The 21,373-nt window shown below is 33.1% G+C and overlaps 1 protein-coding gene across 1 annotated transcript; it reads right to left on the bottom strand.

Moving 5' to 3' along the window:
- Positions 1-14,806: 14,806 nt before the first annotated feature.
- On the bottom strand, positions 14,807-16,727 carry LOC105804293 (glutathione S-transferase U17-like). Its single transcript, XM_052624093.1, has 2 exons — positions 16,333-16,727; positions 14,807-16,259 (listed from the first exon to the last, which is right to left on the bottom strand). The coding sequence occupies exons 1-2, from the start codon at positions 16,654-16,656 to the stop codon at positions 15,885-15,887; spliced, it is 699 nt and encodes a 232-aa protein (XP_052480053.1). The 5' UTR covers positions 16,657-16,727; the 3' UTR covers positions 14,807-15,884.
- Between the last annotated feature and the right edge of the window lie 4,646 nt (positions 16,728-21,373).

Raw genomic sequence — 21,373 nt, 5'->3', positions numbered from 1 at the left:
GCACGAGCAGAATTTCTGGACGAGATTATGACGGAAATTACGAGTTTCGGGCTATTAATTCGAGTTTAAATCATATCGGATTCTATTTTTGAGCTTAATTTTATTATATATGAGCCTAATATTGTATTTATCAGCTTTTATTATTTTATTTTTCTAAATTTTTAATTATTATTAAGTAGTTTAAGTTATTTAAGGGTTTTATGTCACCAATAAAATTTAGTTTAAAACTACTTCTTATTTAGATTAATTAGAGTTCTAGTATACTTAAGAGTTTTATTTAGATTTATTTAGCTAGCCTATATATAGGCCTTTGCATTGTACACAAAGGAAACAATTCATTATTATTCAACTTCTCTTTTGAGTTGATAAATTCTCTTTAAGTTTTCTTTTCAAGAGTTTTCTTGAGTTTATTGTAGAAGAGTTTTAACAATCTGTTTAGATTGTGGGGATCATTTTCTAACTTTTTCTTGCCAAGGTTTCTATCTTGGAGGGGAAATTAGAGCCACTTGAAGGGGGTTGTGGATCCTCCGTCCTTCCAAGGCTCCTTAGGACTTCTACATATAACATTCTATTTTTCCATCTATCGACTTTATTTTCTTCTTTATTATTCTAATACTTGATTTCATTATTCTATTTTATTCATCTTAGTTATTTATTTTTAATTGTTCTCTTTATTTTTATCTGACTTGGATTCCTTTGCATTTCAGGTTGTGTCAGAATCCAAGTTTCTTTTTGAATGTCTAGAGCCATAAGTTAAATTCGCAACTTAGACAAACTTTACGATCCGCTTACGCATTCAACTACCTCATTGATTATCATTTGGTATCAGATTTGGACATTTTAGGTGTTCTTTTTGTTCTTATACACTGATTTCCAACAAACAGCCTCAAAATAAATTTTTTTAACCAGACAATTTTTGGAAAATATATTTTTCAGTGGTTAAATGTTTTTCAAACGATATAAAATTTTACATATTGTTTCTTGGCACTATTTTAGAATATAAAAAAATATATTTTTCACAAAAAAAATTATCGAAAAAATACAGGAAAAAGAAAAAATGAAAAATAAAAAATTTATGTGGGTTGAAATTTGTGCCAAAATTTTTCAAATCAGATATATATTATTTGAGGAGGCTCCAGTTTAAATTTCATAATTGTTGGAAATGGGGAACACCTCGAACGATGTTTGTCAAGTTGCTTCACAATTTTTCGGGTTTTCGAGTTTCAACAATTTTCATTAACTCTTGGCCTTGGGTTTTCATTTGTTGTGGCTTTTTATTGTTTCTTTACATATTCTAACACTTTATTTTTTATTGTGTTAGTAGGTTAAAACACGTTGCACATTCTTTCATCCGTGCAACATAGTTCTTTGGTGTCTAGCCAATTTTGGACTCATAGTTCTATTAGGTTTGCCTTGTTTGTTGATTCTAATATATTATGATTGATTGATATAAATACTTTAAAAAGACTCACAAGATTAACTTTTACCTCATTGAGAATTTAATTTTATTTCTAAGTGTATAAGGTGAGGTTTGCTTAATTTTTACTTTTTTTTTCCTTTTGAGTGTTGTGTTTGTTTTCATGCTTTTACAAATACTCGTGACACTCATAACCGTAAAAACCATGATGAGATACCATCCGATGACAAAGAACAAGATATTACGTTTGAGAATATTATGGGGATGACCAATTTGACTAGGTATCAAACGAAACAAAAAGAGAGCATTAATCAGCTTACCAATCAAATTCAAATGCTAACTCAAATTGTTGCTCGTTTGGAGAATTCTTTGAACCGATAGTTTCGTGCTCATGATAGTGACGAAAATGGGGATTATGCACAGCTTCATATTCCTTCTAATACTGGTAGACGAGGATATCGTCACAATGATGAAACTTTGGGTATTTCTGATCGAGGCCAACCTTCTGTAGTTAAACAAAAGTTCAACATTCCACCATTCTGACTGAAGAATGATCCATATGCATATTGTGATTGAGAGGCTAAAATTGAGATCATGTTTCATTGTTGTAGATGCTTGGAGGATGAGAAAGTTCCATTGGTGACTCGTGGATTTTCAGATTATGCATTGAGGTAGTGGATTCAACTTGGGATTAATCGTCAAAGAAACCACGAAAGGGTAATTAAAACATGAGACGAGTTGAAGCAAGTGATGTGAAAGTGTTACATTCCTTCTCATTACTACAGAGAGGTCAAAACGAAACTTCAACGCTGTAACAACCCATTTTCAGTTATGTCAGAAATAGTGGTTTCAGGACCACAATTTTGATGAGTAAATTATTATTTTATTATTTATTTAATTTTTATGGGATTATATTAAGGTCGTATAAAAGTTTCGTTGAGAAATTTTGAGGTTTACATAGTTAATTAAGTAAAAAGGACTAAATCATAAAAGGTGAAAAAGTTGAGTTCTACTAAGTAAAGGGTTCAAATGACTATGGAAAGGAAAGTTAATGGATTTATATGGTAACTATACCATAACGAATGCTAGTGGATGTGCATGGGCAAGATGTTATGGTAATTTTTAATAAGTAATAAGGTTAATATCGTAAATTAGTAAATAAGCTTAAAAAAAGAAATTAAAACAAGTATCATCTTTTATTCTTCTTCAATAACCGATTTTAAGAGAGGAGGAACTCCATTTTTGGTATCTTGGTTCAGCTAAGCTTATATTGATGCATGATATGTATTTTTCAACCCGGTTTTAATGATTTTTATATTTTTGAATCTGTTTTAGCTTAATTTAGCTAGCCCGGAGGTTAATTTTCAAAAATATTAAAGGTTGAGGGACTTCCATGAATTCTTTTGAATGATTTTTTATGTTAATTGATAGATTATGAATATTTTTGAAAAATAAACAAGTTTTGTTAAGTGCTTTTTGATAAATTTTGGAATAAGGGATTAAATTGTTAAAGGTGTAAATCTATAGGTTTTATTGTGAAATGATGGTAAATATGGGTTGTTTCAAGGTCCCTTGCATCTATGGTTAACATGGATTTAGGTTAGAATGGTTAGATTTTAAGTTATGAGCTTAAAACTAAATTGTGAAAAGTTAAAATATTAGGGACAAATTGGTAATTTTGCATGAATATGAACTATGGATTAAATTAAATTCTAAAAGTACTTAATTGATTGAAACTATCTATTTAGATCAAGATAAATCACGTTCAAACTTAGATTGAGGAAAAGCTAAAGCTTTGGATTAGTTTGACTATATTACTACACCCTAGTTATCGAGGTAAGTTCGTATGAACTGTAATCATTTTAATATTAGCTAAATTTGGTTTTTATTATATTGTTCTGAAATAAATGGCATTGAGTATAAATAAATTTATGTCATGATGTATTGATGGATTACGAATCCTTGTTGAACCTTAAGAATTCTTAGGATACAAATAACATGTCATTAGGGATTTCATGTTTCAGTTGTTGGTCTTGAATGTCGTACCAATGGTTGAGTTCCTGCATTTGTTACAGATTCTCCACAGCTCATGTAAGTAGCATTGTGTAGCTTACATACCGACTCACAACTCATGTGAGCAGGTCCATTTCACAGCTCGTGTGAGTAGGCCCATTTCACAGCTCGTGTGAGCATTGATGTAAAGGAAATGTTACGGTTATATGTAAAGGCACACTTCGTGTGAGCTTTTCCTAGCGTCTGATGTAAGTCTAGATGGTTCAAGGAGTAAGAAATGGGAATGATATGGTAAGCATGTAAATGGATTGAATCATGACCTTATGAAAAGATTAATGATCTAAATGATGTTAGTACATATGGAAAATTTACATATCTTATGGTTGATTTCACTTATGTCATGGATAAACATGCTAACTTGCGAGTTGGTGATTTTCTTAGGCTTTTACTAAGCTTATGGAATTGGTGATGATATATGTTTAGTCTTTGAATTGTATAAATGACATGTTTATACGAACTTAATAAACACTTGTTGCATTCGTAGTTTCTTTCATTGTTTTATAGATTATCGAAAGCTGGACTGGTTGGAAGCTCATCGGAGATCAATCATACTATCTAGCAGCCTATTCGGTAGTTTTTCAATATTTTGGCCAAGGTTTATAATAGCATGTATAGGATGTTTTGTAATGGTGCTTCGGTATGTTTATGCTTTGAAGATTATGTTTAGTTGATGCACTTTAAGGTTTTAACAGGATTTATCAATTTTGTCACTTGCTAATGCTTGTAAATAAGGCTCTTTTTGGGTATGTTTAGATTGGTTTGAAAATGGATATTTGTGATATGTTTTGGTAGGTAATTGAACTAGGTTATAATGCTTGAAATAGATAATGTTGACTTGTTTTGGGTATGAAATGTTTTGGTATATTTCTGGTGCCTTTGAATGGCATACTGGTTAGGTGATTTAGGATGTTTGAAATGGTATGTTTATGTATGTTTGAGTGGTGTTTGAACCCCTTGAATGTGTTCCCAAATGGTAAGAATGGTTAGGTAGGAAATGGTTTTGAAAAGTCTTGATTTTAGGTAAACTTTAGGTTCACATAGCCTGGGACACAGGCTGTCACACAGTCATGTGAGACACACGGTCTGGCAACATGGATTGGGGTGTGTGGCAACTCAGTTAGTTACACGGGTGAGGACACGGGCCGGGACACAAGGCAAAGCTCTTGATCTTCAAACCTATATTGATCTTGAGGAGGCGGTACACAAGGCAATTGAGATTGAGCAGCAATTTCAACAACGTCAATCTCGTCCATTTGGTGCATTACAATATTATAGAGGTACGAGTTCTAATTCTACTTTAAGAATTCAAAACTTCCTTATGCTACTAATAAATTGCTACCAAAACATGATGAGACTAAAGCTTTTGAGTGGAAAAATGGGGCTCCTACAAAACCTTCTTCTACATCTTCTATGCAGCCCACTTCTACAATTTTTTCACCAAAATAATAAAGAGCTCGTGACATTGAATGTTTTACGTGCAAAGGGTGTGGGCACTATAGTGGTGATTGTGCCAACACGAGATTTTTGTTGATGAAAAAAGATAATGTGAGAAGTTTGTCCCTTGAATCTATAGATTTAGATGAGATAGAAGCATCTTGTTCTCCTACTGAGATATATTGGACTGAATTGAATATTCATAATACTTGTGAGGGGAATATGGGAAGTGAGGAAAAAAATTGAAAAGACAGAGAGTAAATAGACCTTATGTAATAAAAGTATACTTGATGGTCCACTTTTGGTGAGTGAAAGTACATATGAGATAAATTTGGAGAGTTCTCAAGTGGGAAAAGAAAATGAGAAACAAGAAAATATTCATGCAAATTTGAGGAATGATTATGTTTTAACTAACCCTAACTCAAATTTGTTTAGTGGTTTTTCTTTTTTACAGGATTTCAAGGATCCATTGACGGACTTCCAATTATATTACTCTAGCATTGATAGACGATTTTACTTGTGGGAAAAAGGCAAGTTGAATATTGATAATTCCCATAAGTTCTACAAGGTAACAAATGTAAGTAAACAATAGAAATTAATTTAATAATGCATACCTTGAATTTTTTTGTAGGTATGCTACTGATTTTGTTTGTAAAATATTTCCTTACAACATGTTTACTCGTTGGTCAAATTTCATTAAACCTTTGTCTGAAAGTTCAACTGATTTTATGGGTTTATCTACCTTTGTAAAGGTTAAAATATTAATTTTGTTGCATTAAATATGTTCTTTAAAGCATTTTATAGATTTTCTCTTACAACAAAATTTTCCATCTTGACCTTTAACGATGAATATTTACATAATAATATTAAACTTCTTGATTTTTATAATTATGTGAAATTCTTGACTCATTGCTGGAAATTCTTATGGATGACCATGCATATTCAAAGAAACTTGCAGGTTATTTTTTACTTGATCACTCATGTGCCTAATATTTTTTTTGTTTAGTGTTGATGGTTTGTTTTTGAAGGAGAGGCATGAACCATGCTAATTTGGGAGATCAAAATCATACCTTTGATCATGGAAATAGTTTTGGTGCACAAGAAGGCTTACGTAAGTATTTGTTTCATTTTGTTATTATTTATTCTAATCCCTTTTCTTTTTGTGTAGCTAAATATTCGAGGATGAATATTTTTGAGGAAGGGGGGAATGATGCAAGTCTTAAAGCCCAAATACAGACCCATGGATGTGATGGGCTTACATTACCTCAAGGTCCAACAACAATGTCAAAGGCCAAGCAAATCAAACCAAGATTCAATCAAATATAAGATTGAATGACGAATCTTTTTGAGGAAAGGGGAATGATACATTCACGATTCGATGAAATTTATTAAATTTCATTCACTGAAGCTGGCAATTTTCAAGCTTGAGAAATTAGCATACTTTTGACGACTTTTTAGATGAGTTCCTGACACTTTTAGGTTGAGATGTCCGCATTCTAAGATCTATCTGTTAGCTTCGAAACGCACTTTGAATCACTCAATTTTGAGTTTGGGAGCTTAAGTTATGACCATTTTAGTGAAGATTGCACGAGCAAAATTTCTGGACGGAATTATGACGGAAATTACAAGTTTCAAGCTTTTAATTAGAGTTTAAATCATGACGGATTCAGGTTTTAAGCTTAATTTTTATTATATATTAGCCCAATATTGTCTTTAAAAAATTATCTTTAAAAAAACCCTATTCAAACCCTATTCATCCCTCATCATGGGGGTTCGTCAAAGTAGCTCAAACAAGTTATGAAACTTTTGACTACTCATCCATGGAGTATTTTTAAAAATATATATTATTTTGAAAGAAATTTGAAGTATATTTTATTTCAAAAATATATTTTTCTTTTATATTTTTTAAAATGAATATATATAAATATGTTAATTTTTAAGTAAATATAGTGTTAAAGTAACTTGATTGGGACTTTTTTAGCATAATATTACAAAAATATATATCGTAAATGGCATCCCAACCTAATTAATTATGGAACTGGTATGGATGCTATAGTGATCGAGGGTGGTGCCTAACAAAGTGGCGACACCACCCTAATTTTTTGCCACCATCATCAGCCAATCATTAGGCTGTTATGAAAAAAATATAATTTTTTATTGGTAGAGGGTAGGCACCGGCAACACAAGTTTTTTTTGCCAATATACGAGTAAAAAGTGGGTTAAAATATGGGTTAGAGGGGTGGAGGAACTGTGTCAGGCAACACCTATAGTGAAGGAGCGCTGTCAAATATGATGAAGACACGGAGATAATGGTCACACTTTATTTTTGGAATCAGAGTGGCCACACTGAACTGATTTTGTTTTTTGTTAAGTTAGTTGATATTGAGCCAACTGAAGATTTCACTCCCTTACGTGAAGAAGATAGAGTTCAAGATCCGTGTACAGAGGTTCTGAGAGTTTCTGTTGATAGGTGATCGATTGTACACGGGTTCAACATCGATCTTAATGCTCTACTCACATCTGAGAACCCTAACTTGGGTCTCTGTTTACAAATACATCTGGTGGTGATTGAGACAAATGCAGATGGTGATGATGGATATGATAATAATGGTCCTTTTGATCACGAGGTTGAAGATTATAGTGATCCCAATCTAGATTATATCTCGGATGATATAGATGACGAAGGACCGAGTGATGATGGTAATGTTAACGCATTTTTAGTCGGGAACCCGAGTTGAGACATTATCATACACAATGGTCCTAGGGCCCACATGTCGATCGTAGATCCTGATGCGACACATGCATCTGAGTTCCTAGAGTACCTCGATATACTACCTTCTCACCGGTTGGCCGAAGATCCCGAGCATGAGGAGTTGTTTGTGGGCCAAAATTTGTGACCAAAGAAGACTATGTATTTTCCATTAAGGGGTATAACATGGATGTGTTGATTGACTACAAAGTTGTTGTGTCTAAATCGACATTGTACGTTGGGGAATGTTAGAGGTCGGTAGAAGGGTACAATTGACGGGTAAGAGTCTCATTTATCCAAAGGTCAAAAATGTTGGAGGTCTAGAAATTTGTTGGACCTCGCACTTCCACTTCTACACGTATAACGCAAGATCATCGCAAACTTGATGCTAAAACTATCTACAACTACATCATCCCAATGTTAAAGGACATGCCAACCATTCTTGTTTCGATACTGATTGTTGAAAGGCAATAACGGTTCCAATATTGAGTGTCATACAGAAAACATGGATAGTTAAATAAATTTCCATGGAGCAGTTGTACAAAAATTAGGATGCATTGTACAATGAATTATAGGGGTGGATAGCCACTATGCGGGACTACATGCCAGGGACTATCATTGATTTGTAGACCTGACCTTATTACAACCCAGGCAACATACTACAATCGGGAAGAAGAATTTTCCACTGGATGTTCTAGACATTCGATCCATGCGTGTGGGCCTTTCCCCACTACAAGCTGATTTTATAGAGTGATGGAACCTAGTTATATGAAAAATATATGAAAATCTTAGTTATTGCAGTTGCTCAAGATGGGAACCGAAACTTGCTTCCAATAACGTTTGCCTTTATGGAGTCGGAGAACATAGAATCATTGAAATTCTTCTTGAAAAACTTGTAAAAGTATGTTGTTAGACAAAAATATTTGTATCATATCCAATAGATCGAAGGGACTAATTGTCGCAATTAGCTATTTCGATCTTTCGTGGAGATCCATTTACTGCATCCAGCACATCGCCTCTAACTTCCATCAAGACTACAAGAATGCAAACTGGTGGAAACAAGTAGTGAACATGGGTAAATTTCGGTTTCAACATATATTTTAAATGTTCTTAATACTGACAAAAATTAATTCGAAAAGGTAACGTGTCTTTTCAGAATAGATACGCAATGTATGAGCTAGAACAACAACGTTTCTAGCAAAGTCTAACTAGGCTTGAGGGTGATATGCCCGATGAAATGAATGCTCATTTCCAAGAGTGATTGGGTACCATGAGGCCATGGCAATGGGCTCAAAGTTTCGATGACGGGTCCCGATATGGTCATATGACCACCAACCTGGAGGAGGCAATTAACTCCATCTGGAATCAAGCACTACATCTTTCAATTTCATCTATTTTATCCACTACGTTCTACAAGCTGGCAACCATGACGCCAAGAATGGGGCTAAAACATGTAAACAAGATGGAGCGGGATGCGTTTTTGTTGAGGAGATGGGGAAGGCAATGGATGTGAACCGTCAAAGAGCGAGGTTAATGAATGTAGAAATATATTCTTGATAGTTAGAAAATTTTTGAGCTATGGAGTCCATCAACTGTCGACCCGGTATCCCACCTATGTCGTACGGAGTTGATCTCTGAAACAAACAATGCTATTGCAGGAAGTTCTAAGCACTTTGTTACCCTTGTACGCACATCGTTGCAGCTTGTGCTCGCACCTTGATCAATGTTGAACAATATATCGATAATGTGTCCACCCTAGAATGCACATTGCGTATTTGGGGGAACGAGTTCCCCGCCTTATGTGATTTGTTAACATGGAAAGTGCCACCACTGACTTTCAAGCTTGTCAAAGACAAGGGGTTATGTTTGAAGTTGAAAGGTTGCCTGTAGGTCACCAGGATCCTTGGTGAAATGAACATGAGGGAGAAAACCAACCCCAAACTCTATGGTGTGTACAGAACAGCTAGTCATAATCAGAATAAATACCTGCATCGAACCTACCATATTGGAAAATCGTCTCGATCGAGTGAAATACAAATTAATGTACTCCATGTTCAAAATTTTATTGAATTCTTTTATTATAATGGAATTTTCATATTTATATTTTTGGAACAACACAACTATATTACATCTTAAAATAAAACTTTGGCATTATGCTATTTTTAAATAATTCAAAAGTTTATTAAAAAAACTAAGTCAAAAGTTGTGTTTTGAAATGTAATCTATGTTGAGTGAATAATATTTAATTAATACAAACTTGAAATTGTAAATTACAATTACAAACTCCATGCAATAAAGATAATGTTACACGTGCTAAAATTAATGGTTCGATGGTGTCATATGTGTGGTAAACGATTGTGGTGCCTAGCATTAACATTAAGGGTGCTCGCGTCGGTCATTTTTATCCTCACCCAGAACATTATTCATAGCATTCATCGATGAACCTTGGGGTATGCTAAACATACTCAAAAAATCGTATGTCCCAAAGGTTTGCCTGTGAAGGGTGGAATATTGGGGTGGTAATAGGCTAAAGATATCAAACATCACCGGTGATCTCGGGTCCAGATTATCAAAACTGGAACTCGAAATCTCCGACTGATATGCATAGCGTGACGAGCTCAAAAAATAATTATCTACCCCCAAATTCAGATGATAAGAACTACTTCCAGACTATGTATAAGACCGGTCAAGTTTGGGCTTGGGTTGGGGTGTAGGAGGCGGATGTGTCAGGCGGTGGGAAAGGTGCCCTCGTTATTGCATGTGTGGAAGGACTATCATCGATTCCCCACCAAATAAATACAGTTTCCCATTCTCAATGTACCAGCATTGGTACTCCTCTAAAGGCCGCAAACCAAAAACAAAATCAATCTGAGGTCTTTGCCTCATCAAGTCGTTCCACAATACAATATATTCTTGGTGCTCTAATGCCTAATTATTTACTTGTTTCCCCTTTTCTTAATGCGATGGACATCCCTAAAACTCTATGGAACATCTGTAATATCTTGTATACATTCAAACTATGGAAATACTTGAACCCGGTTGTAACACTCAACTATTGAAAAATTCAGTAATGGTGAGTTAATACACCACAACTATGAGTGGATGTGAGTAGATTGTGGAATAACAGTCGCAATGTCTAGGACGAAATATGACATCCAGACGAACTGCATAACTAATAACATGGTTATAGTAAGATGAGTCAAATAACATAAATAAAGTAATTATATGTCATGAATATTAGAAAAAAATTACCCCTACCTAACGTGTGTCTCAATCATCTATCGGTGAATCGAAACGTATATGACCTCTTGATACCCGAAGTGCTCCATCTATGAAAAAATTAAACTTGTTAGAACAAATTTTCATAAAAAAAATTCTTGATATAATACTTAAATTTTATGACCTATTCATAAGTGGGAAGACATGTGTTTGGTGACTAATTGATGCCAAAAATGGCATCCTCCAAAGTTCCCAAGACTACAGAAATATCAGGCACCCGCCCATGTCCATGGTATGGTGCTTTGTCTCCTGAAAAAGCTCACTAAACAATGTTGCTAGTACTACTGAGTCCCAACTATACTAACAAGAAGCTGCCAAATAAGATAACAGGGGCAAGTACATCAAGTGCACCTTACTGTTATTTGCATCTTGCATGAATACACCCCTTATTAGATGCATTATTTATGTTCGAGCGACGCACATCACCTCTTACTCAGCAGTAGTACTCGATAAAGTTTCAAAATTTCCCTTCAACCATGAAAATTTCAAACTCATAAATTTATCTCCACCATCACTAGGTGAGCATCCTAGTAAGTGATAGCAAAGCGCCACTAGTTTGGACATTGTACTTACACCCCACACTATCGTTGATTGGGAGCTCGAGTTATAGTGTAACATCTTCCAGAGTGATGATGCACTCTCCACATGGCAAATAAAATGTGTCGGTTTTCGAGCGCCACCACTCAACCAAAGTAGATATAAGGTCACACCTCAAATCAAACATACGAATTAATGCCATTGATCCAAATCTGGATGCCCCCAAATATGGCATAAGACGTTCATCTGAAAGATAGCCCAGACTATCGACACGACCCTTAATACGCGGTACAAACCCTAAGCATATGAAATTACCACATTAGTTAATATATGTAACACCTCTAACCCGTTTCCATTATCAGATTAGGGTTACAGAGCATTACGATACAATTCAGACATATAACTTCAAATAGATACACTTATACAAGTTAAATGTTAACATTTAATAACTCAATTTAACTATAGTAAAAATACACTTACAGGCCTTAAATTGAGCCTACGGGTCCCTAAAAATACTTTAGAAACATTTAGTGGTCATTTTGAAACAAAACATAAAGGTTTGGAAAATTTGAAAAACTTTAGAAATTTTAGAAATAAGGGTCACACGATTGTGTGGCCAGGCCGTGTGACATAGCCCAGACCGTGTGGGTATTCAAAGTATCGGACACGCGACATGTCCCAGCCCGTGTTTCTACCCGTGTGGGTATTTAAAATAGGGTCACATGATCATGTCCCAGCCTCTGTGCTAGACCATGCGTGCATTCAAAGTTTGGTCACACGATTGTGTCGCCAAGCCGTGTAACTCTCTGTGACCGTGTGGTTCATCCTGCACCACAGAGGTAAGTTTGAAAGAACTTAGTGAGCCAAACACTCAATTACCTGAATCATACTTGTGAATTACGTTCGATGTTTCAATAATCGTCTCGTTGCCCTTATTCTTTATTTTGACTTTAATGATTACTTCCTCAATTTCCATTCTTTTACTCACGTTCATTTCCCTACCTTACCCTAAGGCCCTCTTTCCATCTTTTCAGTGTCTTTGAGACCTTACCAACATTCTTCAATCAATAAGCTATGACTCCATCAAGTTTCAGAAAGAGACTCATACATAGGTGATCGGTATTTCCTTTAAAGCATACAATGTTTACATTCCTTTCTTGAATATATTTTCATTACTTCACTATATCTCATTAATTCCTTGTCTCTATGCAAATCTTAATCATATTTAATGCCTTACAGTTATACCCATGGATATGTCTTGTACTTACTAGTCTTATTGTTTGAATTTAGGAACAATGTATGATATGCCAATTACATAGCACAGAGTCTGCTGCAATAGCGTCCTTCATGGTTCATCATTGAAAGCTCTTCTAGAATACGCCATAGGGGTAGCCCATACTGTGTGTGCCATAAAAATCTTCCTTATAGAATTCGCCATAGAGGTTGTTTCTTCATAATCCTCCACAAGGGCATTTCCTTCATACAATGCTACTAAGACTTTAATTTCAAAGATTGATTTTCATACTATTTTCTGCAGATTCTGCCAAAATTTCCATTCTTTTAGAGTTTGTCATACATTTCATTTCTTTCAGTTAGGGTCCACCACAGAGGTGTTCCCTTCAGATGGTTGCCACAAGGGCCATTATTTTAGAGAATGTCATAAAGGCTTCCATTTCAAATATGCCACAAAGGCTTCTATTTTTTGGCGTGCTCATGATAGGGATTCACTTAGACTCACATTTTTTGAGGTTTTCCCCTCATCATCCTAGGTTACGTAAAAACCTCATTCGGTAATAACATTCCCTTAGTTCTTCCCATATGATTCCATAATCCACCAGTTATGGTCTTATACGATATGATGTTTCCATATGACGCCGTAACCTGCTAGCTACAGTTTTACACAATATGCTTCCATGGACTTTTCCTTTCAAGTAATTGTGTGTAAAGTCCCGAAGGACTCATTTAGACGACTCTGGAAACAGACACAAACTCATCACACATTAACTCATTCAAGACAAACATATTCATGTTTTTTCCAGACACACATTACACCTTTCAATCTTTCAAATACAAGCATCATTTGACCTCAAATTCCCATTACACACTTGGACCATCAGATTTTAAGAAATTCATACACACAAGTCCATAAATCATACATTTATCATCATAATCATCACATCATACTTTCCTAGTCAGAATCTCATGGTTTTATCTTTTTTCACCGAAGCTTCTAGAATGCATAACATACATGCAAGAGTTAGCTTAAGGACTCACCTAACTTTCACCTTCTGTAGCTCCAAATTCCAAGTTTCCCTCAATTAATCGACAACAAGTACTTCTACAGGACAAGAAAACTCATCAAGATCAATTTACCTACTTTTTTTTTCATAATCTCTAACTATAGAAATCCCCCAAAAAGACCTTATACTATGCATCTTACCTAGTTAAACAAATTTTCTCTTTTCATAATATAACCTGTAGGTCATAAATCTTACCTTGTCACGGAACATTCGCAAGTAGAGATGTAGATCTACAACTTAGTTTCAATGAAAGGAGGAAAAGCTTCGTCCTTTTAGATCTAGACTAAAAATAATTCTTAAAGAATGAAGAGGAAAAACACCCATTTTTCTTAATCATGATTACCTAAATATACAACATTTGTCCCTACAGACACTTTGCACGCGTCATAATTTTGTTCAATCTGACGTATAGGTGGTTTACAACTGTAAACAAACGTGCAAAAAATCTAACATTTTATATATAGAGAGCAGATCCATCATTCATTCTTAACCACCTCATTAGAATGCAACCAACACCATAACAAACCAAACTTGGTGTACCACACTCTTCAGAGATAATCTGATTACCTGAAATTCCATAATATATTATCAAGCTCATTTCCTTAACAATTCTTCATTTCTAAGACAATTTCTCACAATAATCCAATACCTGCTACGCGCCCACTTTTACATGCCAAGAGTGTCAGTTGGGCGGACAACACTACGCCATTCAAAGTACTACTTGGTTTACCTGCCAATTCTAGAACTCACCAAAAACGGGTGTTACAGATGGCCTAATGATGGGTGGCTGATGGTGGGGGAAAATATGGTGGTTCAGACACTCTTTCGAGCACCACCCCTCGACACTATTCATTTCATCCCATTTTGGTCAATAATGCCATGGGAATACTATTTTGATATTTAACTAATTTTTTGTATTATCAGGGTAAAAAAGCCCTTGATTGGTGAAAGCCACATTATAGCTACTATTTAATACGAGATAGATTTTATCGTACAAATAAATAACACATTGGAAAATTTGATAAACTTAAATGGTGATTAATGACATTAATCCAAGCAAAAATGTTTGGGCATTTTCTGTTCAAATTGCTAAAGCTAACTTGCATACTTGTAGGCTTTTTTACACCAATACTACAAAAACAAATTAATAACTCAAATGGTATGTCCATGAGATTATTTATCAAAATGGTATCTTTGATACAGTGTTCTTCCAGTGTGGCTTGACAAATTGGCAACACTAGACTCAAATGTGATGACCTAAAATATTCAAGGACCTAATATATAAATTTCCTATTTTGATTGGCTATTGAAAAAAAACTTTTAGGGTGCCACTTGACAGTGTGGCGGCACCAAACTTTAAATAGGGTAAATTGATTCATAAACCCTCATTATTTATTATTTTCTTTTATTCCCCTTCAACACAAAAAATAGAGAGGCCTCTCACCAATTAGTGCAAAAAAAAATTTTACCAAATAGTATTTTAGTAAAAAATCCAATTCCAACTGAAATAAATTTTATTTATATTTTCAAAAATAATTTTTTTCAAATTATTTTATTCCAGTTGGAATAAATTTTCAAAAATGATTTTACAACAAAATTTATTTGAACAAAAATTTTATTTTTGAAAAATAAATAAAATTTATTCCTAGTTGGAATACATTTTGGTAGAAAAAACTTTTTGGACTAATTGGTAAGCGACCTCTCTATTTTTAGTGTTGAAGGGAAATAAAAAGAAATAATAAACAAGAATGATTTGTGAAGTAATTTATCCTATTTAAAGTTTGATGCCGCCACACTTATAGGCCACACCCTTATAGCTTTTCAATTAAAATGGGGAATTTACATATCAAGTCTAATATTTTAGATCATCAGAGTTCAGTTTAGTGCCGCTAATTGGTTAGGCGTATTGGCAGAACACTATAACAAACGTACCATTTTGATAACTAATCTCATGGGTATATCGCTTGAGTTATTGTTATTATTATTTTGTATTATTGGGGTAAAAATGCCATACTTTTATTTAGAAAAACCGGAAAGGAGACAATTGCATGTAAAATATGGTCAAGAGCCAAGAAATATGGCTCCCTTTGGCAATTCAAGATGTGGGAGTGGCTCTCACTCTGCCCCTAAGCATCTTTCCAAACTCCGCAAGCTTTTCGGTCTCAGGCATGACATCTTTCACGGCGGCATCATTGCAGAATCTGTTAGCCCATTTAAGCAGAGCAGGAGTGTTGATTTCATTAAGCAGCTTGATCCCACTCATCTTCTCTGTCACTCTTAGCCACCCCAAAAAGCACCCAAATGTTATGTCAAGATATCCGATTTGATCCTTCCCAAAGAATGCCTGCCCTTGGCTGCATTTGCCAAATGCCTCCTCTAACAGCATCAGCCCTTCCTCCACTTGCCCTATGGCTGCTTTCCTTGCATCCTCTCCTTCAGCCATACCAATAGCTCTCAAGGAAGGGAACCACTACATTGCACAGCAAAAATTATCACATAAAAAATAACTTCTTTTTATATGAATAAAGCACAAATGCATATACCTTGTCGTCAAGATAAGCAGCCCAAAAACGAGCGGTGGCACGTTCATGGGGATCAGAAGGAAGAATGGGAGCAGAAGGCCAAACCTCATCGATGTATTGGACAATAATGAGAGACTCACAGATGGTGTCATCACCATGAATGAGGACAGGGACCTTTCTGTGAACTGGGTTTGATTTGAGGAGAAGCTCGCTTTTGCCTTCCCATAACCTCTCCTGAAGAAATTCATAGGCCACAGACTTGATGTTCAGGGCAATCCTTACCCTCATCACGAATGGACTCGCCCATGTGCCCAAAACTTTCACTTCGGCATCACTCTTTGCCATGGTTAATTTCTTTTAAGAGTCACGAATGTCTTCACTCTACAGGTGTTTATATATAAATTGAAGGAGAACCCGAGAGATGAAACTTCACACTTTATAACACTCGTAACTGCTTTCATCTGCAGCATCCAATAAGTTTCTAGTTGCATCTAGCGGTCCAACCTGATCCATCCAAAAAGTTGATAAACATAATAAAATACATTATTTAATATAGTTTTCCATATTTTTATAATTAACTAAGCCAAGAACAAAAAAGTCTATCTCTGAAATCAACCCAAGGTGGGGCGAGCGGGCAAGCCTATAGACAAATCTAATTGCATCGTATTTACAGGGGCGAAACAAGGGCCTGGCAACTAGGAAAATTTTCCATTTTAAGTTTTTTAAAATTTTTAAAATATTAAATTAATAAAGATAAAATTATATTTTATTTCTTTAAAAATATAAAAAGTTAATATAATTCTTTAAAATTTAAAATGATAAAATTATATTTTTAATATCGTAAAAGTTATAATTTAATTTCATCCCTAAAATTTCTTTTGTCCTTGCGTATTTATTAGAATTTAAGATGTACTAATTCATGACACCATAATCACATAGAAATAAATGGCACTTGTCTTTCAAGGTTAGGTGCTTGATATTTTACATTGTTAGGGGGATATGTATCTATGAGCTCCAAAGTTAGGTGGTTGTTGTCAGGGGAAGTGTATCTATAATAATAAATGTGAAATTAAGAAGCAGTTAATACGTATATGAGCCGCTTGGGTGGGAGACATAAATGTATGCACATGCATTTTCTTTTCATAAATTATATAATTAGTAATTTTTATAATTATAAAATTTTGATATTTTTATTATTATAACAACAAAAGGTTATAGAATAAAGTACGTTTATATGCGTTTTCTTCTCGAGTTAATGAAAACTATAGATAAAAAACAATTACAAAAGTGTTGGATTATAGCAAATTGATTTTATTAATCACTTGAAATGACTAGATAAATTCTGTTTCTTTTTATAGAAAATTTCAAATTTGATAAATTTAATTGGAAAAATAAAGGTGAAGAGTGAAATTGGTCCTTATCTTGTAGTTAGAGGTGAGTGTTTCATTGAATCGAACTGAATTGGATGAAAAAAATTCGAGTTAATCGAGTTAACAAATTATATTTTATCATCCTAACTCGATTTAAAGTTTTCTCAAATCGAATAGAGTGAGATGGAATTCGAATCAAATATATTTGTTTGAATTAAATTTTTAAAAATGACTTTGGATCCTTATAACCAGTGTCACCCACCGTAATCAATTTTGTTATTTACTTTCATCTCCTAATAATTTATTTATTAGGCCTTTATATCTGGGTTAACTTCTTTGTTTACTTAATTGCTTCAATTATCTTTTGATTTTTGCCACTATGTATTTTAAAATTAAAAATATATTAAATATAAAAATGTGATTTTTTAATAAAAATTATCTTAGAGATAAAATGTGAAATTGATACAAACATAAAATTTTAACACGAATATTTTATAGCATTATCAATAATTTAATTTTAACATAAATTTCTAAAGATTTAATATGATTAAACAATTCAATAATATAAATATTACAAAATGTAAAATTTAATTTAATAATATAATTAGTAGATATAAATCAAATTATTACTATTTAAGTTTGGAGATTTTTTGATGATTTTTATTTGGGGTAAAGGGTAAAAGATAAAAGTTTAGAGGTGAAATAAAAGTTTTGAAGAGTAAAAGTTTGAAGAAAAGTAAATGGGGAAATAGTAAAAAAAGGGGGAATGGGAGAAGAGAAAGTTTAGGGGAAGTGAGAGGGACTAAAAGTATTGGAGGGAAAGTAAAAAGGTTTGGTGTAAGAATATAAAATATTATAATTTGATATTCGATTTATTCGAATTATTTGAGTTATTTGAATTAGAAAATTAAACTCGATTTAAATTCGAAATCTAAAATTCGAAAAAAAAATATGTTGACTCGAATAATTCGATTCGTTTAGCTCAAAATTCGAATTTTTTTTACTTTTTCAGTTGAATCGTGCTTTACTCCCCTACTTGCAGCAATTGCCACTTGGCTATTTCGCTACTCCCATTTAATTTTTTTGATAATAAAATGGAATAGGCCTGACGGTTGTTCACCGATTAAAACCTGTGATGGAGGTGGTATGATATGTTTTTTCTTTTCTTTTCTTATCTTTTTCCTGATTTTTCAATTATTGGAAAAGTGAAAATGTTTGAAGTTTTTTGTCGAATTTGTTATTGAATTGAATAACTGAAAAAAAGAAAAAGAAAACTATTGATTTTGTAATAAGAGGATAGCTGTTTGAGAGATTGCAATGGAGAAGCTCGATTGGCATTATGATAGTTAATTTCGTTAATGGCTAGAGAGATTTTGCATGGTTAGAGGGAAGAGTAATTAATTTCGAAACTTATAAAATTAGAGAGTGGGGGTTTTAATAGGTTTTTAATTTATTTTTATTGTGAAACTATTTTAAAATAATAATTTATTTAGTTTAAAACCGTGTTGTTAAGTTTTATATTTTTTTTATTTTTTTCTATTATTTACTAAGTATTCACTTTTTGAAAAAAAAATTGCTCTTGTAGTGCATTTTTTAGTTCTACTTATGCATGTAATCTTACTTTTGCAAGTGATTTTAAAGATGGTTTTGTCTCCGTCCTCTCCAGTTTGGTGGTTACTCAGTTCTTTTGTCAATTTTTGCCAACCGTTTTGGATCATCCTAGGCTAATTTTTTTATCGTATTAAGTGCTTGCAATCACTTCAAATATGTCATACTTGAATTATGACAGAATCAATCGTTAACGTGACATAATACTCTACAAATGTTGAGACTAAAACTTTTGTTGTATTGATGGAAGTTGTCCTCTACTGCCTATAATAGAAAGTTTGTTTTTTTTTTTTGGTTCAAAATTATATAGATCCATGTTAACGAATTTTATTTTTTTGATTAATTTAATTTTAATTAAAACTTTTAACAATAAGAAAATCAAATTAGTAAAAAAGAAAACGATGAATGTATTGGAAAAGAAAGGCTTTGGCCGCCTTTGTTTTTACTTTTGGTTTCTTAATTAATTTTATAAATTTCTTATCCCACGTTTTAATTAAAAGAAATTTGTAAACCCAAAGCGGTAAATTTGAAAAAGAAGAAACAAGTGGTACGAGAAATTCACCTAGGGTTTATTGGGGAAAAAATCTTAAGCATTCAAATTTGGGTTTGTAAAAGTACAGTTCTTTTTGTGCTATTGATCTATGGATTTAATCTCGGATTTTTTTATAAAACTAATTAAAAAATTAATTAATTATATAAATAACTTATTCTTTGATAAAATATATAAATAACTTAAAATCTACAGTAAAAGCTAGTGGAGCCAACGTGTTTGGCACCACCAACATGTCACATCAATATTAGGGATAAAAAAATTATTTTTTTAGTGAAGCCATGTAGAATGACATCACCTGTATAAATATTAGGAAAATACTGCGCTTTTTGAAAACAATGGGGCACTCTAAATAAATTTTATTTTTTCTGGTGGAGCCAAATAATTTGGCACCACCAGATTCCAAATAATTTAAAGCTCCCAATTGTTTTCAAAAAGCGCAGTATTTCCCTAATATTTATACAGTGACGCCATTCTACATGGCTCCATCAAAAAATTGATTTTTTTATTCCTAATGTTGACATGGCCTGTTGGTGGCCCAAACACTTTGACTCCACCAACTTTTATTGCAGATTTTAAATTATTTACGTATTTTATCAAAACAATAGATCATTTATGTAATTAATTAAATTTTTTGGGTTAGTTTTATAAAAAAGCCATTTAATCTCCTTTTGTTTCTTTTTCCCTCTTATCATTTGGAATTGTCAGACTTTAAGGAGATCTCATGGCTATCTAGTTGAAAACAAAATGGCTTTTTACCTTCCAAATCTGTGACAAAGAGTAGCAGAAAAAGCTCTCAATGTCTTGAAGCAACAAACTCTAGTTGTTGAGCAAATTGATGTCAATTCTTAAAAAGATGTAGTCAAAGCTTTTGGGATCAGTTGATATATTTTTAATCATAGTCAAAAGTTTTCTATATTTTTAATAAATTTTATTTCTTATAAATTTTAAATATTTTTCTACATTTTTATATTTTATGATAATTTTATAATAAAATTTAAGAATTTTTTAGAAGTTTTCTATATGTTTTTATAAATGTTAATATTTTTAATAATTTTTAATATTTTTCTATTTTAAATATTTTTATAAATTTTCCAAATAATTTTTATAAGTTTAATAATTTTATTTATATTTTATTATTTAAATATTTTTATCATTTTTTCGCCACATGTCATAACCACAGTGTGACATGTAGCAAGGTTAACTCAAGAAAAGGGAAAAAAACAAGGACCGATTAACTTTAACGATCAAAGAACCTTTTTGATGAATTTAAGTAGTTAATATATCTAATTGAGTGTAAAAAGAAACGGAGCTCAATTGCCTTTTTTTTTTAAAAAGGTTTAAGGGCTTTATACACGACTAATTTAGCCAAAATGCTAAAAAAATACTTTTTAAAATAGGCTTTTTTATAAAAAAAATTAAGAAATAGGTCGATGTGAGAATGCATCCAACTAGCAAGAAAGCATGCCTAGCTAGACGCTCTTGCCTCTTAGTTGGCAAGCAAGTACGTCCAACTAGACGCACTTTCCTTTCT

The sequence above is a fragment of the Gossypium raimondii genome, chromosome 11 (genome assembly GCF_025698545.1).
Source record: "Gossypium raimondii isolate GPD5lz chromosome 11, ASM2569854v1, whole genome shotgun sequence".
In the NCBI taxonomy this organism is placed as follows: domain Eukaryota; kingdom Viridiplantae; phylum Streptophyta; class Magnoliopsida; order Malvales; family Malvaceae; genus Gossypium; species Gossypium raimondii.
The sequence above is the reverse complement of the archived record's forward strand: the minus strand, read 5'-3'. Positions and strand labels throughout refer to the sequence as shown.